The sequence below is a fragment of the Arachis stenosperma genome, chromosome 7, assembly GCF_014773155.1.
Source record: "Arachis stenosperma cultivar V10309 chromosome 7, arast.V10309.gnm1.PFL2, whole genome shotgun sequence".
In the NCBI taxonomy this organism is placed as follows: Eukaryota; Viridiplantae; Streptophyta; class Magnoliopsida; order Fabales; family Fabaceae; genus Arachis; species Arachis stenosperma.
The window spans coordinates 17,758,245-17,779,682 of NC_080383.1; the positions used below are offsets into that span (position 1 = coordinate 17,758,245).

General features: G+C 34.0%; 1 protein-coding gene across 1 annotated transcript; it reads right to left on the reverse strand.

Moving 5' to 3' along the window:
• Positions 1 to 2,918: 2,918 nt before the first annotated feature.
• Positions 2,919 to 3,996, reverse strand: LOC130939495 (glycine-rich cell wall structural protein 2-like). Its single transcript, XM_057867596.1, has 3 exons — positions 3,300 to 3,996; positions 3,154 to 3,214; positions 2,919 to 3,063 (listed from the first exon to the last, which is right to left on the reverse strand). The coding sequence occupies exons 1-3, from the start codon at positions 3,994 to 3,996 to the stop codon at positions 2,919 to 2,921; spliced, it is 903 nt and encodes a 300-aa protein (XP_057723579.1).
• Between the last annotated feature and the right edge of the window lie 17,442 nt (positions 3,997 to 21,438).

Sequence of the window (21,438 nt, forward strand, 5' to 3'; positions counted from 1 at the left end):
AAATTAAATTGGTTCACATCAATTTAATATTTCTAGCGAAAGATTCTAACTATTTTTAAATGTTAAGTAGACATGCACTAAAATGAGAATTAATGACTTGAATAAACAACGAAGGAGTATAAGTTGATATAATAAGTTAATAACCAACAATGATTACATTTTTGTTCATATATAATTGATTAAGTGCATGTGGAGGTGATCCTAGCCGTTACAATAACGTGAATTCTTTCTTTTATTTATATTCTTTGTTATTAGATATTTTTATAATTAATACTTAATATTTTTTTATAATTTAATTTTTATATTTAAGAATAAAATAAAAATAATTATATGACATTAATTATCCTAAGACACACGTAATAGCATATATAGTTCTTTTGGTATGTTCATATAAAGATTAATAATAATATTTAATAACGGTTATGATTTATTATTGTAATTAATTCTTGCTTTATTCTTTCGCCTAATAGAAATATGATAATATCACATTAATTCAATAATTGTAATTGATTATTATTATATATGCTTTTTTATTTTATTATTATTATTATTATCGTTTTTTATTGTAATTAATTTTCTATTTTTTTAAGTCATTCATCATCATTCAATGGAGAGATACAAAATCTGCTACTCTAATATACTCTAATATGATTTTGTTTCTGTTAATTCAATTATTTTCATTCAAAATTCACAACTCTAATACCATTGCAAACACAATTAGAATAGGTCAAAAAATTTTATAAGAAATCATCTTTATCATTACAAATAATATGGCATTTGAATTCGACCTTAATACGGTACCTAGGGTATAAAGTGTTGAAGAATTTGAACAACAGATGGACTCACTCGACGAGGTTATTGCCGGTCAATCAATTTTCGAGAATATGAAAAACTACACTAGCTTTGATGAGGTATGATAAAAACTGTTTTAATTTTTTTGTGTGCTTTTATGTGTATTTATAATTATATTGTACTAACTAAGTTCATACACATAACATTCATACGTTTATATACATAACATCCATAATTACATACAACTAACATCTATAAATTAAATTCATGTTTATTAGATATTACATCCATACACATATCATTTTCTAGTTATTGCATAAGTAACTATAAAATTAACACAGATGTTTTTAAATTTGATCATAATTGAATTTTAAAAAATATCAAATTCTTAAATTAATTTATTCAATTGATAAATTTACTCATAACATCCATAGATTCATACACATAACATCCATTATTTCATGTTAATAACATCTATAATTTGTACTCATAATATTCATAATTTTATACCTATATGATGTCTATAATTAATAAATTTTTATAATTAATATTATCAAATTTTAAATTATACATCTTATTGTATTTTTTAAATTATCTCATATGTGCACTAATAGGTCATGATTTTAATTATTTTAATATTTATATTTATGCTTGTTTATTAATTTTAATATAACGAATTAATAATTATTTTTAAAATTTTATTTTTAAATTTTTGTTTATATTTTATGTTTTATTTTTTAATAGTCTATATGTAAAATAAGTTGTATAGTAGAAGTTGTTAAAATTTTTTAATTTAATTTTCATAATTTTTGCAAAGAATTATTGCATTTTAATAGATATTAATGTGATTGAGAGATATTAGAAATTTAATTTGGGAGAAATTGAAATTGATTTTGGAAATAATATTAATGACTCTAAACATACAGTAAAATAAAATAATGAGTGATAATGAAAATAAATAATAAAAAAATGTATATCACTTGTTTATCAAAAGAATGAGAATTTTTATGTGATATTTTTATATTTTAATTATTTTTTGGTTACCTAACATCACCCTATAAGGATACTATCTTACTACAATTTTACATACATGAATCTATTTTTATTATTACGTATGACATTTATTATGAACAGATCTTACATTTTTAGTGATTTGAATGTGGGTTTTTTTTAAGGTGCAGCTACTTTTGTGCACCATTACTAAATTACCATTATTAATTCAAATTGTACTCTAGCCAAACCGAAACAAGAATAATGGGAGATATAAATCTGTAATTCATCCAATATTATATAGTGATTTAGCTTCGCATAAGAGGAGGGGAAAATTAGAGATGTATTATTTGCATCACTTTTTAATGCATATCTTTTGTATACTTAGACATAAAAGTAAAGAAAATGAGTTTTAAAAAATAAAAAAATATATATGTAAGACAATTAAATTTTAAATTAATGAAGTTCATATCAAATTTAATTAGAAAAAAAAATTGAGAGGGTGTCTGACACCTTTTATTTATCTACCTAAAATATTTTCCCTACCCTTTGTGACTGGCCAAGAGGCACATTAGCAGATAATTATGGATTGGGATTGAACAGCATCAATCCAATCTATCTACCCGCTATTCCAGGGTTTTGTACCTACTAATTAGTAGTGGCTACTGATTAATTGGATAAAATACAGGATTTCATTTTTTGTGTTGCCTTTTTTACTTGTTCATCTTAGACGTAGTAAATAATTGTCCCTTTTTTTATCCATTATCGATTTGAAAGAAAAAAATAACTCTGTCCAATGTTGACACAAAACGAAAGTCAAACCCACGTATCCGAGAGAGATACATAAGAATTAATCACATTCTATTTGATATGTACACAATTTCATTTATGCATGTATTTTGCAGTAAGAAGGCAATAATAATCCATCATATGTAAAGACCAAAGAAGCAGTAAATAAATGAAAGAAATATAAAAGAAGCAAGTATAGCTCAAAAAAACCGTCATGTATTATGAAGAAAATGTATGTAAACAATAATGGGAGGCGTGCTTATTTACGAGGAGTTCTTGCAAGAAATTAAATGTGCACGTAGAGAGATAGAAAGAGTAGACTAAAAGAATGTAATGTAGTTGGGTGATTAAACAACAGCATTCAACAAAGGCTCAGAAGATACGCCCTGCTGCTCATCATCACTTGGTTTCTTTCGTGCCAAAAGCTTGAGAAGGACAACAGTCAAATTGTATAGACCACTCTTAGCCTTCAATTTGCCGCTCACTTCGTATCTGCATTAATAGTAACATAAAATGAATATGGAATTGGTTGGCACAAGGGAATAACATGAAGCATGTCAATTGATATCACCAACAACTTACTCTTCTGCTGCATCGCTTTCTTTTACTTTTTGAGCAGTTCTTGGAGCTTCATTTGAGGATCCTATTCAATCAAGAATTATCATCACAATGTACGTATAGCATGCAACTTAAATGGAATCAAGAATTTCATGCAAAAATTCACTCACTATCGGGAAGTTGATGGTGGCATAAGTCAGCTTCTTGAATGCCATCGCCACCTTGGCCTGCCCGCTCAGGATCAGCACCGTCTGGATGATGACCTGCTCCGTTGCCATCGCCACCTCCACCTGCTCCGTTGCCATCGCCACCGCCACCTGATCCGTTGCCATCGCCATCGCCACCTCGGCCTGCTCCGTTGCCATTGCCACCTCCGCCTGCTCCGTTGCCATCGCCACCTCCGCCTGCTCCGTTACCATCGCCACCGCCACCTGATCCGTTGCCATCGCCACCGCCACCTCGACCTGCTCCGTTGCCATTGCCACCTCCGCCTGCTCCGTTGCCATCGCCACCTCCGCCTGCTCCGTTACCGTCGCCACCGCCACCTGATCCGTTGCCATCGCCACCGCCACCTCGACCTGCTCCGTTGCCATCGCCACCTCGGCCTGCTCCGTTGCCATCGCCACCTCCACCTCGACCTGCTCCGTTGCCATCGTCGCCACCTTGACCTGCTCCGTTGCCATCGTCACCTCGACCTGCTCCGTTGCCATCGCCACCTCGACCTGCTCCGTTGCCACCGCCACCTCGACCTGCTCCGTTGCCACCGCCCCCTCGGGCTCCCTGCTCAAGATCAGCACCGCGTGGATGATGACCTGCTCGGTTGCGGTTGCCGCCACCGCCCCATCGCCGGTCCAATTCCCGTTGCATTGCCCAACTCTTTAATTTTTGATAGCCTTTCCAGAGGAGAATAGCGAGAATCACAGCTGCTAACGCCAAATACTTGTCCCCAAGGTCGCTCATGATTGAAGAAACAGAGAAAGATGGAAGAAATGGAATGAGAATGAATTGGAGAAGAGAGAGAGAGAGAGAGAAATCAGAATTATTTCAAGAGAGCGCAAAATACACACACTCTGACTCCACTACCACCTTATATACTAGTACTACTTCATTCTCATCGATAACCAATCATAAAATATCTCCAACTAACTTTCCCGCCAAGCTTAACAAACTAACCAACTTCCTCTGTCTTCTTTCTTTTCTTAATTCTTTATTATTTCCAAATTCCTCACTTCAGTTATTTTGTCTTCATAACACTACTTACAAACTGCCCTCCTAAGCTTCCACTCCTAAGATTATTGAACCGGGATTGAGACTTCTATTAGATTTTACTGCAATATTATTATGATTGTGCACTATATATAAGTTCTGAGAGGTATAAAGTCTCACCTTGGATGAAAAGGGAAAGTTATGGTCAGAGTATAAATAACTTTTGTTTCTGGGGTAATTAATATGAGACTTACTCATTTATTTTGACTATTCATTTTTTTTTTTATTAAATAGTCAAAAAGTTTCTAACAGTAGTTTTGTTAGTTATTTTAATTTAATATTAAAACAAGTTCAATGCTGACACTAACGAAATTAATTATTTTTTGCCCCAACATCCTTAATTCTAAATATTAAATTTTAAATCCTAAGCTATAAATTTTAATAGTATAAAAATTAAATTTTTGTCTAAAATATTGATTTATTGAAAAAAAATTAGTTCTATAATATTTTTTAAAACAAATTCAATACAATATTTTTATTTAACTTCAAATCAATTTAACACAATAATTTTATACATTTTTGAAATTAAGGAAGTGAAAAATAGGAAGTGAAAAAAAAAGTACTAAATACAAGAACATTTAATCAAATATTAAAAGAAAATTTTACTTTAAAATAGTTGGACTTTTTTTGCTCATATATATATATAAGGTAATAATAATAATATGATAATTGTTTTATATATCACACAAATATAAACGGTTTTTTTTTCTATGATCTTAAGAAAGGTTTTGTAAGTCCCTAACCTTGTTATCGATTTTTGTAGTATTAGCCCTCATATTATCAATTTGATTCATATATAATTCGGAATGATAAATTATTTGGTGACATACTTCCTTTTTTACTGTGATATACTTGTTTTTTATTATTATTATTATTATTATTATTATTATTATTATTATTATTATTATGTACATTAAAAAATAACAGGCCAAATTATTGCCATAACATAATAGAAGTATGGAAGTTTATCATTCTTTTCTAATGGAGGAAACAAAATTCTTTTCAATAATTTATTTTACGTTTAGTAGAATAAAAATAAATTTTATTAGAATAAATTTTAGTACGAGTTTAATATTTTTGTTTATCATAAAATATTTATAGAATTACTCGTAGATAAATTTTGGAAAAAAGAAAAAAACTCATGATTTTTAATTTTATTTTTAAATAAACTTTATTTTTAATTTTAAAATAAATTTTATTTTTATTTTTTAATAATATTAATTTTTTATCGTATATAATTATTCAATTATTTTTTAATCATATATAAATAAATTACTCTTAATAAGACTTTTTTGTGTTATTCAGTTATCTTTTTTTTAAAAATAATTAATTATTAAAATAATTAAAATTTTCACAACAAAAATAATAAAAAAATTATGAACGAAAAAAATTAAGCATCCTGATATTTTTTTGTATTTTTATTCATATTTTAATTATAAACATAAATATAATTTAATTATATTATTTATGAAATGTGATTATAGATGTAGATAAAATTTAGTTATATTACTTATATATAGTTTTATTGTATTGTATTGCTTATAAAGTTAGATTATAATTATAACAATAGAATTGTTCTTGTATTTTTATATGTGTGACTAATTGGTGGTGTTAAAATATTACTCTTAATTATAAATAAAGTTTATAATTTAAAAAATCAAAGACTCAATTAAAAAGATACGAAAAAATGATGTTAAAATATTCTAATTCTTTAAAATAAAAATATTCGAAATTCAATTAAAAATTATTTAAAATTTAAACTCAATAAAAATTTATATTCAATGTGTTTTGTATTAAATATATTTAATAACCTATTATATCATATTGGTTAAAATTAGTTTTTATAATGTTAATTTTTTAATAACACTTTATTAGAAAAAACCATCTTTTTAGAATTTTTTTAAAAATTAATTAATATTATATATATTTTGTTACATTACATCTTGTTATAAAAAATTTATTTATTTCTAATGCTTATATTAAAAATAAAAACAAAATTTCAATTAGTAAATTTTAACCTATAATATAATAATAATATAGTAATTGTTTTATATATTATACGAATAAAAATTAATTATTTTTTATTTATAAAAATTTTAAGAGCTTGTTTTATGTATATATATTGATGAATGTGATATATTTTTTTATGTAAATAATCTTTTAAAAAAATCTAATAGTTAATTTATTATTTTTTTTTGTTTTAGTCCAAATTAAATGTTTTTTATTGGTTTTGGAAAGAAAATCTCTTGAGGAATTTAATAATATGTGATGAGGAACACCGAATAAATTATACAGAAACCAATTAAAACATAACATAGAAACATCTTTAAAAAAAGACGTTTTAGACATCTTTATCTGAGTGACCTCCATAAAAAATACTTGTATGTGGATAATTTCTCTTATATATAATATAATATATATTAAAATATAAATATAATTAAAATTGAGTTAAATAATATATATATTTATACAAAAATATAATACATAATAACTTATTTTTAATGTTTTTATAACAATTTTTATTTTTATACTTCCTATAGTTTGTATACATGTATACTTTTATATTATAAAATAATATTTATATAAACTTTTCAAATAATATAAATATATTTTAATCAACTATATATAAAAAATAATTACAAAAGTAATATGAATAATACATAAATTATGCTATTTTTAATAATTATACGTTTAGACGACATAATTTTAGTTAAAGACGCTTTTTATAATAACGTCTCTAGAATGAAAGGTGTTAATTGACTCTTTGACCAATTTTTTATAATATTTTGTTTTTTTGTTGAAATTGGATTGGTCATCGTCGATTTCCAGTTGAATCGGTCGATTATCTTGTCTGATTTTTTAAATTATAAATAAATAATTTGAAAATAATGAATTGTTAATAATAAGTTTAAGAAAGTGATATACTATTAGTAAAAGAAAATGTGTTGTTTTGGACTTTAAAAGTCAATACTGAGAGTGTGTATTTAATATAATAAAAACATAATATTTTTTTCTTTGTTTAAAAATTAAGATGACTAAGTAGAGTAGGCAGAGATACATCATTCTCGCTCCTCTAATTGAACTAAAATCATCCTGATATTATTTTTATAATTTGTATACATTTATATTTTTATATTATTATAATATTTATATAAACTTTTCAAATAATTAAATATATTATATTCAAATATAAAGAATGAACTACAAAACTAATATAAATAATATATAAATTATGCCATTTTGAATAATTATGCATTTGGACATCAATTTAGTTAAGGTCCATCTACCGTAAAGATGTATTTTTATACAGATTTACAGATTTTTGTTTTATTGATTTAAAAGCGTATCACTAAAAGTGTTGTTTAAAGAAAAAGTGTTACCCTTAATCGTTAACTTGGCTCTGATACCAATTTTTTAACGTCGACTTTTCTTTTAATTTCTTTTTCGAAATTTCTATTAACTCTTCAAATTTTACTTTGAATAAGTTTATAATTTGTATGGATTCAATTGGTGGTGCTTTATTTAAAAGATTTTGATAAAAACAATTTGCAAATTTATAATCTAAAGTATTGACCATTTCTACTATTTCTCTTACATTTATTACTAGTCCTTGATGTATATTTATAATTTTGATTTATAACTTTTCAATCTTGTTTTAGTTTATAATATTCTTTTTTGCATGGATAATTGTATATAAAATCTTTTATCTGTTTGTCTTTTTCTTTAATATAATTTCTTAAATTCTCAATAACTTCTTTTATTTCTACACTTTCTCTTGTTTCTAAATATCTGTTTAATTTTTCAATTTCATTCTCCATTTTTTCTTTCAACAGCTTTAATTCTTTTAAGTCATAATATGGTTTTCCAGGCATTTATAAATTTTTTAAGTTTAAATCTAACTTGTTTATATTTATTCTTATTTCTATCCTTTTTATTATAAGATCATCAATTTCAATCTGAAGATTATTTAATTCCTTTTTATACTCCTTTATTTTACTTTTTAATTTTCTCGTCCTTTTTCTTTTTATTTTATTTTCTGGTTTTTCAATCTTTTTATGCTTCATTATTTATTTTAAAATTTCTGCAAACTCTATCATTGATTCATCACTATTTTCTAGAGATTCTATTAATTTTTCTAACTCTTCAACTTCTCTTTTCAACTTGTCATAGATTATTTTTAGGGCTTCAAATGCTCTTTGATTTATTTCAGAAAACTGTAAATAATTCAAATGATTTTTTCTTTCAAAGAGCTCTTGTTTCTTGTCTTGATAAGTTACATATATTTCTTCTTTATTTATTGTCATAATTTAGTGTTTAGGGTTTCATTTAATTTTTCAACCTTTTTTGTTAGTTCTTTTATTTCAGAATTTTCTTCTTTAATTTTTAACTTAGATAAACTTAAAGGGCTATTAATTTTGGATTTTCTTATTTGAAAATTCGATGAAACTAATTTTCCTGATGGTTCTTTTAATAATAGAACTGGGTTTTCAATAGCTTTATATCTTGGTATTTCTATTTTTACATTTTTCTGAAATAATTCATCAACATAAATTCTTTCTCTGTTTTTAAATATTATACTATGATGGCTATTTGTTAAAGCATAATTTATTGCATATGTAATTGAAAATGGTTCGTCATCTTGTTCCATTAGATTCTTTCTATGAAATTTATAAGCCAAACTTATAGATCTTCCAAGATTTTCAGTTGATAAAGGTATAGCGTATCCAAGATGGGCATTGAATTTAACATTTACGTTTGCCAAGTTTCCATGAACAATTCCAATTATTTGATCTATTGGGTCATCAGTAATTCTTTTGTCACAGATTGCTAAGCTTATTGGTGAATTAATTCCTTTCATATATGTAGATTTGATTAAAACTTGTATAGTACTAATATGAATCCATCCAATTTTAGATCTTTTTTGTTGATCCTTAATTTTCTCAATCTGTTTATTCAATTCTTCATCATTTATCAAAGCTATTTCAAGTTCTCCATTGGCGGATTTTATCTTTATAGGGGCTTCAAGTTGAATTTTTCCATAGTATATTATATTTTTTCTATTAAAAACTTCTTTTAAAAGATTTTGTTTATTAAAATTTTCATTTGATTTGAGATTTAATTCTGTTTTTAGAACAACCTGTTTTTCATTATCTAATAAGGCAGATAATCTATAATAATCAGATTCTTCCGTTAATTCTAAGCTTTCTAAATAATTCATAACTAAGAGATTAGGATAAAGGCGTACCTTTCTGGAGAAAAACTTTCTTTATTTAGTATATTTTACATAAGATGTTTTTATCTCCAGAGGGGAGATTATAGATATTAACTCCAGAGGGGAGTTTAAAACTATTTTTTCCTAAGGGAATTCTTTTGTCAGACTACAGAATCGCCTCGGCAACTTCCTCCTTGCTCTCCTATCATATAAGTACTCTTAGCCTTCTGATTTCTGTTTTCTGATACCTTTCTACAATTGCCTAAGCACTCTATTTATAATGGTTGAGTTTGATGGACAATTCCCATCCTTACCCTTCTTATGACGTCATTGCTTACGTCAATGTTTGATTTCTTGCACCAGCTACATTGTTGGTGCTCTATGACCTAAGTGCTTACGTCACTATGCAATAATATTAAGAGATGCTTCAGATGCACTGTCCTCCTCTTTTATCATGTGACCCTGATGAGTGGATATTTTATACGCTTTTTGGCATTGTTTTCAGTATGTTTTTAATATATTTTAGTTAGTTTTTATTACATTTTTATTAGTTTTTAGTTAAAATTCACTTTTCTGGGCTTTACTATGAGTTTGTGTGTTTTTCTGTGATTTCAGGTATTTTCTGGCTAAAATTGAGGGATCTGAGGAAAAATCTGATTCAGAGGCTAAAAGGACTGCAGATGCTGTTGGATTCTGACCTCCCTGCACTCGAAGTGGATTTTCTAGAGCTACAAAAGCCCAATTGGCGCGCTCACAACGGCGTTAGAAAGTAGACATCCTGGGCTTTCCAGAAATGTATAATAGTCCATACTTTGCCCGAGATTTGATGGCCCAAACTGGCGTTGCAAATCAGCTTCAGAATTCCCAGCGTTTAACGCTGGAAGTGGCATAAAAATTGGAGTTAAACGCCCAAACTGGCATAAAAGCTGGCGTTTAACTCCAGAAAAAGTCTCTACACATGAAAGCTTCAATGCTCAGCCCAAGCACACACTAAGTGGACCCAGAAGTGGATTTTTACGTCATTTACTCATTTCTGTTTACCCTAGGTTACTAGTTCACTATTAATAGGACCTTTTAACATTGTATCTGTACCTCATGACACTTTACACGTTTCTCATTGTATCTTCTACAACATGAGTCTCTAAACCCCATGGTTGGGGGTGAGGAGCTCTGCTGTGTCTTGATGGATTAGTGCAATTATTACTGTTTTTCATTCAATCATGCTTGCTTCCATTCCAAGATATCACTTGTTCTTAAACCTAATGAATGTGATGATCCGTGACACTCATCATCATTCTCAACTATGAACGTGTGCCTGACAACCACCTCCGTTCTACCTTAGATTGAGTAGATATCTCTTGGATTCTTTAATCGGAATCTTCGTGGTATAAGCTAGAATTGATGGCGGCATTCAAGAGAATCCGGAAGGTCTAAACCTTGTCTGTGGTATTCTGAGTAGGATTCAAGGATTGAATGACTGTGACGAGCTTCAAACTCCTGAGGGTTAGGCGTTAGTGACAGACGCAAAAGAATCACTGGATTCTATTCCGACCCGATTGAGAACCGACAGATGATTAGCCGTGCTGTGACAGAGCGCGTTGAACATTTTCACTGAGAGGATGGGAGGTAGCCATTGACAACGGTGAAACCCTACATACAGCTTGCCATGGAAGGATCCTTGCGTGTTTGAAGAAGAAGACAGTAGGAAAGTAGAGGTTCAGAAGACAGAGCATCTCCAAAACCTCAACCTATTCTCCATTACTGCAAAACAAGTACTTATTTCATGTTCTTTTGCTTTTCACAATCAATCCTGATAATTTTTGATATCCTGACTAAGAATTACAAGATAACCATAGCTTGCTTCAAGCCGACAATCTCCGTGGGATCGACCCTTACTCACGTAAGGTATTACTTGGACGACCCAGTGCACTTGCTGGTTAGTTGTGTGGGATTGCGAAAGTGTGATTTCAATTTCGTGCACCAAGTTTTTGGCGCCGTTGCCGGGGATTGTTCGAGTTTGGACAACTGACGGTTTATCTTGTTGCTTAGATTAGGACTGTTTTATTTTTGTTGGTTTAGAGTCTTTTATTTGAGTGTAGTTTCATATTTTAAGTTTGGTGTCAATTGCATGCTTTTGTTTTTCTTTTAATTTTCGAATTTGCATGTCCTTAGTCCCTTTTTGATATTTAAAATTTCTAAGTTTGGTGTCTTCTTTGTGTTTTCCTTTAGGTTTTCGAAAATTTGTGTTGATTTTTTTAAAAATTCTAAGTTTGGTGTCATTTTGTTGTTTTTCTCTCTCCTAATTTCAAAAAAAAATCAAATCCTTTTCAAAACAAATTTTCAATCATATATTTTTAATTGCTAATTCCAAAATCTTTTTAATTTAGTTTTCAATTTGCTTTGATTTTATTCTATTTTGGTTTTTGAATTTTTTTTCTATTTTCCATTGATTTTATTTTATATTTTCGGCTAAAAAAAAATAAAAAAAATAATAATCTACTGGCAATCCATATCATTTTCCTTTCTCTATCATGGACCTAAGTGGAATTGAGCAGTCCAGAAGGACTCTGGGGTCATATGCTAACCCCATTACAACTGCATATGGGAGTAGCATCTGTATACCTCCCATCAAAGCAAGCAGCTTTGAGCTAAATCCTCAACTCATTATCATGGTACAGCAAAATTGCCAGTATTCCGGTCTTCCACAGGAAGAACCTACTGAGTTTCTGGCACAGTTCTTACAAATTACTGACACAGTACATGATAAAGAGGTGGATCAGGATGTCTACAGACTATTACTGTTTCCATTTGCTGTAAAAGATCAAGCTAAGAGGTGGTTGAATAACCAACCCACAGCAAGCATAAAAACATGGAGACAGTTATCAGACAAATTTCTGAATCAATTTTACCCTCCAAAAAGGATGACACAGCTAAGGCTGGACATCCAAGGCTTTAAATAAGAGGATAATGAATCCCTTTATAATGCATGGGAGAGGTATAGAGGTATGCTAAGAAAATGCCCCTCTGAAATGTTTTCAGAGTGGGTACAGTTAGACATCTTCTACTATGGGCTTACAGAAAAAGCTCAGATGTCTTTAGACCACTCAGCTGGTGGATCTATACACATGAGGAAGACGATTGAAGAGGCTCAAGAGCTCATAGATACGGTTGCTAGAAATCAACATTTATACTCAAGCAGTGAGTCCTCTATAAAAGAAGAAGCTATGGAAGTAACTACTGATCCTAACCCTCAAGAACAGATGGTTGAGCTTAATCAGCAATTACTCTTTATGACAAAACAATTAGCAGAATTTAAAGAGATGCTCCAAGACACTAAAAATGCTAACAAGAATATGGAAGCACAATTGAATCAGACAAGACAGCAACTATCTAAACAGATAACAGAAGAATGCCAAGCTGTTAAATTAAGGAGTGGGAAGACATTGAATGTATCAACTCAAAGCAGCAGAAAGCTAAGAAAGGAACAACTGACAGAGGATGACCAACCAACTACCCAAAATCCCTCTGAAGACAGTAAGAGCCCAGAGAGGAATGATTCTGGCGTTCAAACGCCAGAAAAGGGTAAGAAAGTGGCGTTAAACGCCCAATGGGTAGCCACTTCTGGCGTTCAAACACCAGAAAAGGGTTGCAATCTGGCGTTAAACACACAAAAAGCACCCAATCCTGGCGTTCAAATGCCACAAAGGGGTCAGACACTTGCAAGTGCTGATAACAACCCCCTTAAGCAGGCTTCTCCAACCACTTCTGTAGGAAATAAACCTGCAGCAACTAAGGTTGAAGAATATAAAGCCAAGATGCCTTATCCTCAGATACTCCGCCAAGCGGAACAGGATAAGAAATTTGCCCGCTTTACAGACTATCTAAGGACTCTTGAAATAAAGATTCCGTTTGCAGAGGCACTTGAGCAAATACCTTCTTATGCTAAGTTCATGAAAGAGATCTTAAGTCATAAGAAGGATTGGAGAGAAACTGAAAAAGTTTTTCTCACTGAAGAATGCAGTGCAGTCATTCTGAAAAGCTTACCAGAAAAGCTTCAAGATCCAGGAAGCTTTATGATACCATGCACATTAGAAGGTGCTTGCACCAAGACAGCCCTGTGTGACCTTGGAGCAAGCATCAATCTAATACCTGCATCCACTATCAGAAAGCTTGGGTTGACTGAAGAAGTCAAACCAACCCGGATATGCCTCCAACTTGTTGATAGCTCCATTAAATATCCATCAGGAATAATTGAGGACATGATTGTCAAGGTTGGGCCATTTGCCTTTCCAACTGACTTTGTAGTGCTGGAAATGGAGGAGCACAAGAGTGCAACTCTCATTCTAGGAAGACCTTTCCTAGCAACTGGACGAACTCTCATTGATGTACAAAAAGGGGAAGTAACCCTGAGAGTCAATGAGGATGAGTTCAAGTTGAATGCTGTAAAAGCTATGCAGCATCCAGACACACCAAATGACTGCATGGGCGCTGACATTATTGACTCTTTGGTGGAAGAGATTAATATGACTGAAAGTCTAGAATCAGAGCTTGAGGACATCTTCAAGGATGCTCAGCCTGATCAGGAAGAACCAGAGGAAACAAAAGAATTTTTGAAAATTCCTCAGGAGGAGGATAAGCCTCCCAAACCTGAACTCAAACCACTACCACCATCCCTGAAGTATGCATTTCTGGGAGAGGGTGACACTTTTCCAGTGATTATAAGCTCTGCTTTAAGTCCACAGGAAGAGGAAGCACTGATTCAAGTGCTAAGGACACACAAGACAACTCTTGGGTGGTCCATAAGTGATCTTAAGGGCATTAGCCCAGTAAGATGCATGCACAAGATCTTATTGGAGGATAATGCCAAACCAGTGGTCCAACCACAAAGGCGGCTAAATCCAGCCATGAAGGAGGTGGTGCAGAAAGAGGTCACTAAATTACTAGAGGCTGAGATTATTTATCCTATTTCTGATAGCCCCTGGGTGAGCCCTGTCCAAGTTATCCCCAAAAAGGGAGGCATGACAGTAGTTCATAATGAAAAAAATGAACTGGTTCCTACAAGAATAGTCACAGGGTGGCGTATGTGTATTGACTACAGAAGGCTCAATACAGTCACCAGAAAGGATCATTTTCCTTTACCATTCATAGACCAAATGCTAGAAAGACTAGCTGGTCATGATTATTACTGCTTTTTGGATGGCTATTCAGGCTACAACCAAATTGTAGTAGATCCTCAAGACCAAGAGAAAATATCATTTACTTGCCCTTCTGGCGTGTTTGCCTACAGGAGAATGCCTTTTGGTCTGTGTAATGCTTCTGTAACCTTTCAGAGATGCATGCTATCCATCTTCTCTGATATGGTGGAGAAATTCCTGGAAGTCTTCATGGATGACTTCTCAGTATATGGAGACTCATTTAGCTCCTGTCTTAACCACCTAGCACTTGTCCTGAAAAGGTGCCAAGAGACAAACCTGGTTTTAAACTGGGAGAAATGTCACTTTATGGTGACTGAAGGAATTGTCCTTGGGCACAAAATTTCAAGCAAGGGAATAGAGGTGGATAAGGCAAAGGTAGAGGTAATTGAAAAATTACCACCACCTGCCAATGTTAAGGCAATCAAAAGCTTTCTGGGGCATGCAGGATTCTACAGAAGGTTTATAAAGGATTTTTCGAAAATTGCAAAACCTCTGAGCAACCTGCTAGCTGCTGACACACCATTTGTGATTGACATACAGTGTATGCAGGCATTTGAGACCCTGAAAGCTAAGCTGGTCATAGCACCAGTCATCTCTGCACCAGACTGGACATTGCCATTTGAACTAATGTGTGATGCCAGTGACCATGCCATTGGTGCAGTGTTGGGACAGAGGCATAACAAGCTTCTGCATGTCATTTATTATGCTAGCCGTGTTCTAAATGATGCACAGAAGAATTACACAACCACAGAAAAAGAGCTACTTGCAGTGGTCTATGCCATTGATAAGTTTAGATCCTATCTAGTAGGATCAAAAGTGATTGTGTACACTGACCATGCTGCTCTTAAGTACTTACTCACAAAGCAGGATTCAAAACCCAGGCTCATAAGATGGGTGTTGCTTCTGCAAGAGTTTGATATAGAAATAAGAGACAGAAAAGGGACAGAGAACCAAGTAGCTGATCATCTGTCCCGAATAGAACCAGTAGCTGGGGCGTCCCTCCCTTCTACTGAGATCTCTGAGACTTTCCCAGATGAGCAACTCTTTGCCATTCAGAAAGCTCCATGGTTTGCAGATATTGCAAATTATAAAGCTGTGAGGTTCATACCCCAAGAGTACAGCAGGGTGCAAAGAAAGAAATTAATTTCAGATGCCAAGTACTACCTATGGGATGAGCCATATCTCTTTAAGAGATGTGCAGACGGAATAATCCACAGATGTGTACCCAGAGAGGAAGCGCAAAGAATCCTGTGGCATTGCCATGGATCACAATATGGAGGACACTTTGGAGGTGAGCGAACAGCAACCAAGGTCCTCCAATGCGGATTCTACTGGCCTACTCTCTATAGAGATGCCCGAGAGTTTGTGCGTAACTGTGACAGTTGCCAAAGAGCTGGTAACTTGCCTCATGGTTACGCCATGCCTTAGCAAGGGATCTTAGAGATTGAATTGTTTGATGTATGGGGAATTGACTTCATGGGCCCCTTCCCACCATCATACTCAAACACTTATATTCTAGTGGCAGTATACTATGTATCTAAATGGGTGGAAGCAATTGCCACACCCAATAATGATACCAAGACCGTGCTGAAATTCCTCCAGAAATACATCTTCAGCAGGTTTGGTGTTCCCAGAGTACTGATCAGTGATGGAGGCACCCATTTCTGCAATAAACAACTGTACTCTGCTATGGTTAGATATGGAATTAGCCACAAAGTAGCAACTCCGTATCACTCACAGACAAATGGGCAAGCTGAGGTCTCTAACAGAGAGCTCAAAAGAATCCTGGAACAGACTGTTATCGCCCGTAGAAAGGATTGGGCAAAGAGCTTGGATGATGCTCTGTGGGCATACAGAACAGCATACAAGACTCCTATAGGAACCTCTCCATACCAACTGGTGTATGGGAAGGCCTGTCATCTGCCCGTGGAACTGGAACATAAAGCCTACTGGGCAACCAGATTCCTAAACATGGATGCTAAGTTAGCTGGTGAAAAAAGATTGCTCCAGCTAAATGAGCTAGAGGAGTTCAGACTCAATGCCTTTGAAAATGCAAAAATTTATAAGGAAAAGGCAAAGAAGTGGCATGACAAGAAGTTGTCATCCAGAGTCTTTGAGCCAGAACAAAAAGTCCTGCTCTTTAACTCTAGGCTCAGATTGTTTCCAGGAAAACTTAAATCCCGCTGGAGGGGTCCATATGTGATTACAAGAGTATCACCATATGGATATGTTGAGCTTCAGGATACTGATTCTGACAAGAAGTTCATTGTTAATGGACAGAGGATCAAGCATTATCTTGAAAGCAATTTTGAGCAAGAATGCTCAAAACTGAGACTTGAGTGATTCTCAGTGAAGGTCCAGCTAAAGACAATAAAGAAGCGCTTGTTGGGAGGCAACCTAGTGATTAGCAGGGTATCTGTTCTGTTTAATCAAGGTTTGATACATATTCTTAAAGGGAAATTATCAAAATTGAAGGAATTCACAGAGTTACAGAAGGATTCAGTGCAAAAAGCAGAGAAAAAGAGCTTGCTGGCGAAAAAACGCCAGTAAGGGGTACTTTGGGCGTTAAACGCCAGAATGGGCACCATTCTGGGCGTTTAACGCCAGGTGTGCAGCATCCTGGGCGTTTAGCAAAACGCCCAGTGATATTGGGATTTATGGCGTTTAACGCCAGCCAAGGTACCTGGCTGGGCGTTAAACGCCCAAATTGGCCAACAAATGGGCGTTACCATTCTGGGCGTTTAACGCCAGAAAGGCAGGGGGAGGAGATTTTGTTCCCACTTCAAATTTTTTTCAAACTTTCTTGTTTTGGTCCATATTTTTCTGCATAAACACATTACAAACTTTCATCATTCACCTTCCAATTTCAAAAATAAAATCTTCTTCAAATCTATTTCAAATCCTTTCCTAGGCTCTTTCAAAAACTCAATTATCTCCTCAAATCCTTTCCATATCTTCTCAAATCTCCCTCAAATTTTCGAAAAATCTCTCCTCCTCTCCTATTTAAACACGTTCGGCCACCCTCTTTCCCCACACCATTCGAATTTGCTCCCCTCCTCTCTCCCCTCTTTGCCTTCTTTTGCTTGAGGACAAGCAAACCTCTAAGTTTGGTGTGCTTTCCGTGATCACTAGGCCAAGATTTACCAAGATCATGGCTCCTAGAGAAAAACAAACCAATTCAAGAGGCAAGAAAGAGAATAATCCAAAGGATGTCTGGAGTCAATAGAAGTTCTTAACCAAAGAACATGCAGACCATTACCACAAAATAATGGGTCTGAGGTCAGTGATCCCGGAAGTCAAATTCAATCTGAAAGAAGATGAATATCCGGAGATCCAAGAGCAAATTCAAAACAGAGGATGGGAAGTTCTAACCAACCCTGAGACAAAGGTTGGAAGGAACATGGTTCAGGAATTCTACTCAAATCTGTGGCTGACAGATAAGCAGAGAATGACTGGAACTGCTTTTCATACCTACAGAACCATGGTCAGAGGGAGAATTATTTACTTCCATCTGGACAAAATAAGAGAGGTCTTCAAATTGCCTCAACTACAAGATGATCCTGAATCCTTTAATAGGAGGATGGTGAGAGCAGATAAAGGGTTGGATCAAGTTCTAGAGGACATATGCCTCCCTGGAACTAAGTGGATAACCAATTCAAAAGGTGTCCCAAACCAACTCAAGAGGAGAGACCTCAAACCAATTGCAAGAGGTTGGCTAGACTTTATTGGGCATTCCATATTGCCCACTAGCAACCGTTCTGAGGTCACTATCAAAAGAGCAGTGATGATTCATTGCATTATGTTGGGAAAAGAAGTGGAGGTTCATCATCTGATTGCTTGTGAGATCTACACAATTGCAAACAAGAATTTTGCTTCATACCAAACTAGCTTACCCAAGCTTGATCTTCTTGCTCTATAAAGAGGCTGGGGTGAAGATGGGAGTAGATGAATTCATACCCATTGAACATCCAATCACCAAGAAGTCAATGGAAGGACAAATGCAAGACAACTCTATCAAAAAGAGGGTGCAGGAATTCCACCCTGAATTTTCTGAAATTGACTACTGGGCCAGCCTAGAAGCATCTATCACCAAGTTGCAAGAAACTATGGAGCAACTTAAGGAAGAACAGCAGAATCAGAACTGCATGCTCTGCAAATTGCTGAAGGAACAAGAGAAGCAGGGGCGTGAACTTCAAGAGATGAAACGCCAAAAGCTCTCCCCTCAAGTGGAGGGAGCATCCACTTCTCAAAATCAAGGTTGTTGAGTCCTAACTCTGTGATAACCTCTATCATTAGGAGCATATTTAATTTTTTTGTTTTCTATTACTATTAGTCTTATCTTATATCTATTTTTGAGTCTTGTTCTTAATTCATGATTAATAAAATTTAAAGTTCATGTCTTAAAGCTATGAATGTCCTATAAATCCATCACCTCTCTTAAATGAAAAATGCTTTAATCACAAAAGAACAAGAAGTACAGGATTTCGAATTCATCTTTGAAACTAGTTGAATTAGTTTGATGTGGTGACAATACTTTTTGTTTTCTGAATGAATGCTTGAACAGTGCATATGTCTTTTGAATTTGTTGTTTTAAGAATGTTAAAATTGTTGGCTCTTGAAAGAATGATGGAAAAGGAGAACTGTTATTGAGGATCTGAAAAATCATCAAATTGATTCTTGAAGCAAGAAAAAGCAGTGAATACAAAAAAAAAGAGAGAAGAAAGAGAAAGAAAAAAAGAAAGAAATAAAGTTGTGATCCAAGGCAAAAAGAGTGTGCTTAAGAACCCTGGACACCTCTAATTGGGGACTCTAGCAAAGCTGAGCCACAATCTGAAAAGGTTCACCCAAGTATGTGTCTGTGGCATGTATGTATCCGGTGGTAATACTGGAAGACAGAGTGCTTTGGGCCACAGCCAAGACTCATAAAATAGCTATGTTCAAGAATCATCATTCTTAACTAGGAGAATCAATAACACTATCTGAGTTCTGAGTTCCTATGGATGCTGATGAGCGGATAATTTGTACGCTTTTTGGCATTGTTTTTAGTAGTTTGAGTTGAGTTTTTAGTATATTTTTATTAGTTTTTAGTTAAAATTCACTTTTCTGGACTTTACTATGAGTTTGTGTATTTTTCTGTGATTTTAGGTATTTTCTGGCTGAAATTGAGGGACCTGAGCAAAAATCTGATTCAGAGACTGAAAAGGACTGCAGATGCTGTTGGATTCTGACCTCCCTGCACTCGAAGTGAATTTTCTGGAGCTACAGAAGCCCAATTGGCGCGCTCTCAACGGCGTTGAAAAGTAGACATCCTGGACTTTCCAGCAATATATGATAGTCCATACTTTTCCCAAGATTTGATGGCCCAAACCGGCGTTCAAAGTCACCCTCAGAATTTCCAGCGTTAAACGCCGGAACTGGCACCAAAATGGGAGTTAAACGCCCAAACTGGCACAAAAGTTGGCGTTTAACTCCAAGAAGAGTCTCTACACGAAAATGCTTCAATGCTCAGCCCAAGCACACACCAAGTGGGCCCGAAAGTGGATTTTTATGTCATTTACTCATCTCTGTACACCCTAGGCTACTAGTTCTCTATATATAGGACCTTTTACTATTGTATTAGAGGGCTTTGGATCATGTTTTTATGATTGAACTCACTTTGGGAGGCTGGCCATTCGGCCATGCCTAGACCTTGTTCTTATGTATTTTCAACGGTGGAGTTTCTACACACCATAGATTAAGGTGTGGAGCTCTGCTGTACCTCGAGTATTAATGCAATTACTATTGTTCTTCTATTCAATTCCGCTTGTTCTTTGTCCAAGATATCACTTGTTCTTCAACTTGATGAATGTGATGATTCGTGACACTCATCATCATTCTCACCTATGAACGTGTGACTGACAACCACCTTCGTTCTACCTTAGATTGGGTGAATATCTCTTGGATTCCTGATACACGATGCATGGTTGATCGCCTGACAACCGAGTGCTCGCCTGACAAACGAGCCAGCCATCCCGTGAGATCAGAGTCTTCGTGGTATAGGCAAGAACTGATGGCAGCATTCAAGAGAATCCGGAAGGTCTAACCTTGTCTGTGGTATTCTGAGTAGGATTCAATGATTGAATGACTGTGACGTGCTTCAAACTCCTGAGGGCGGGGCGTTAGTGACAGACGCAAAAGAATCAATAGATTCTATTCTGGCCTGATCGAAAACCGACAGATGGATAGCCGTGCCGTGACAGGGTGCGTTGAACATTTCCACTGAGAGGATGGGAGGTAGCCACTGACAACGTTGAAACCCTTGCATAAGCTTGCCATGAAAAGGAGTAAGAAGGATTGGATGAAGACAGTAGGAAAGCAGAGAGACGGAAGGGAAGGCATCTTCATACGCTTATCTGAAGCTCTCACCAATGATATACATAAGTATCTCTATCTTTATCTTTATGTTTTATTCATCATCTATACCCATTTGAGTCTGCCTGACTAAGATTTACAAGGTGACCATAGCTTGCTTCATACCAACAATCTCCGTGGGATCGACCCTTACTCGCATAAGGTTTATTACTTGGACGACCCAGTGCACTTGCTGGTTAGTTGTGCAAAGTTGTGTTTATGCCATGGTAGTGAGCACCAAGTTCT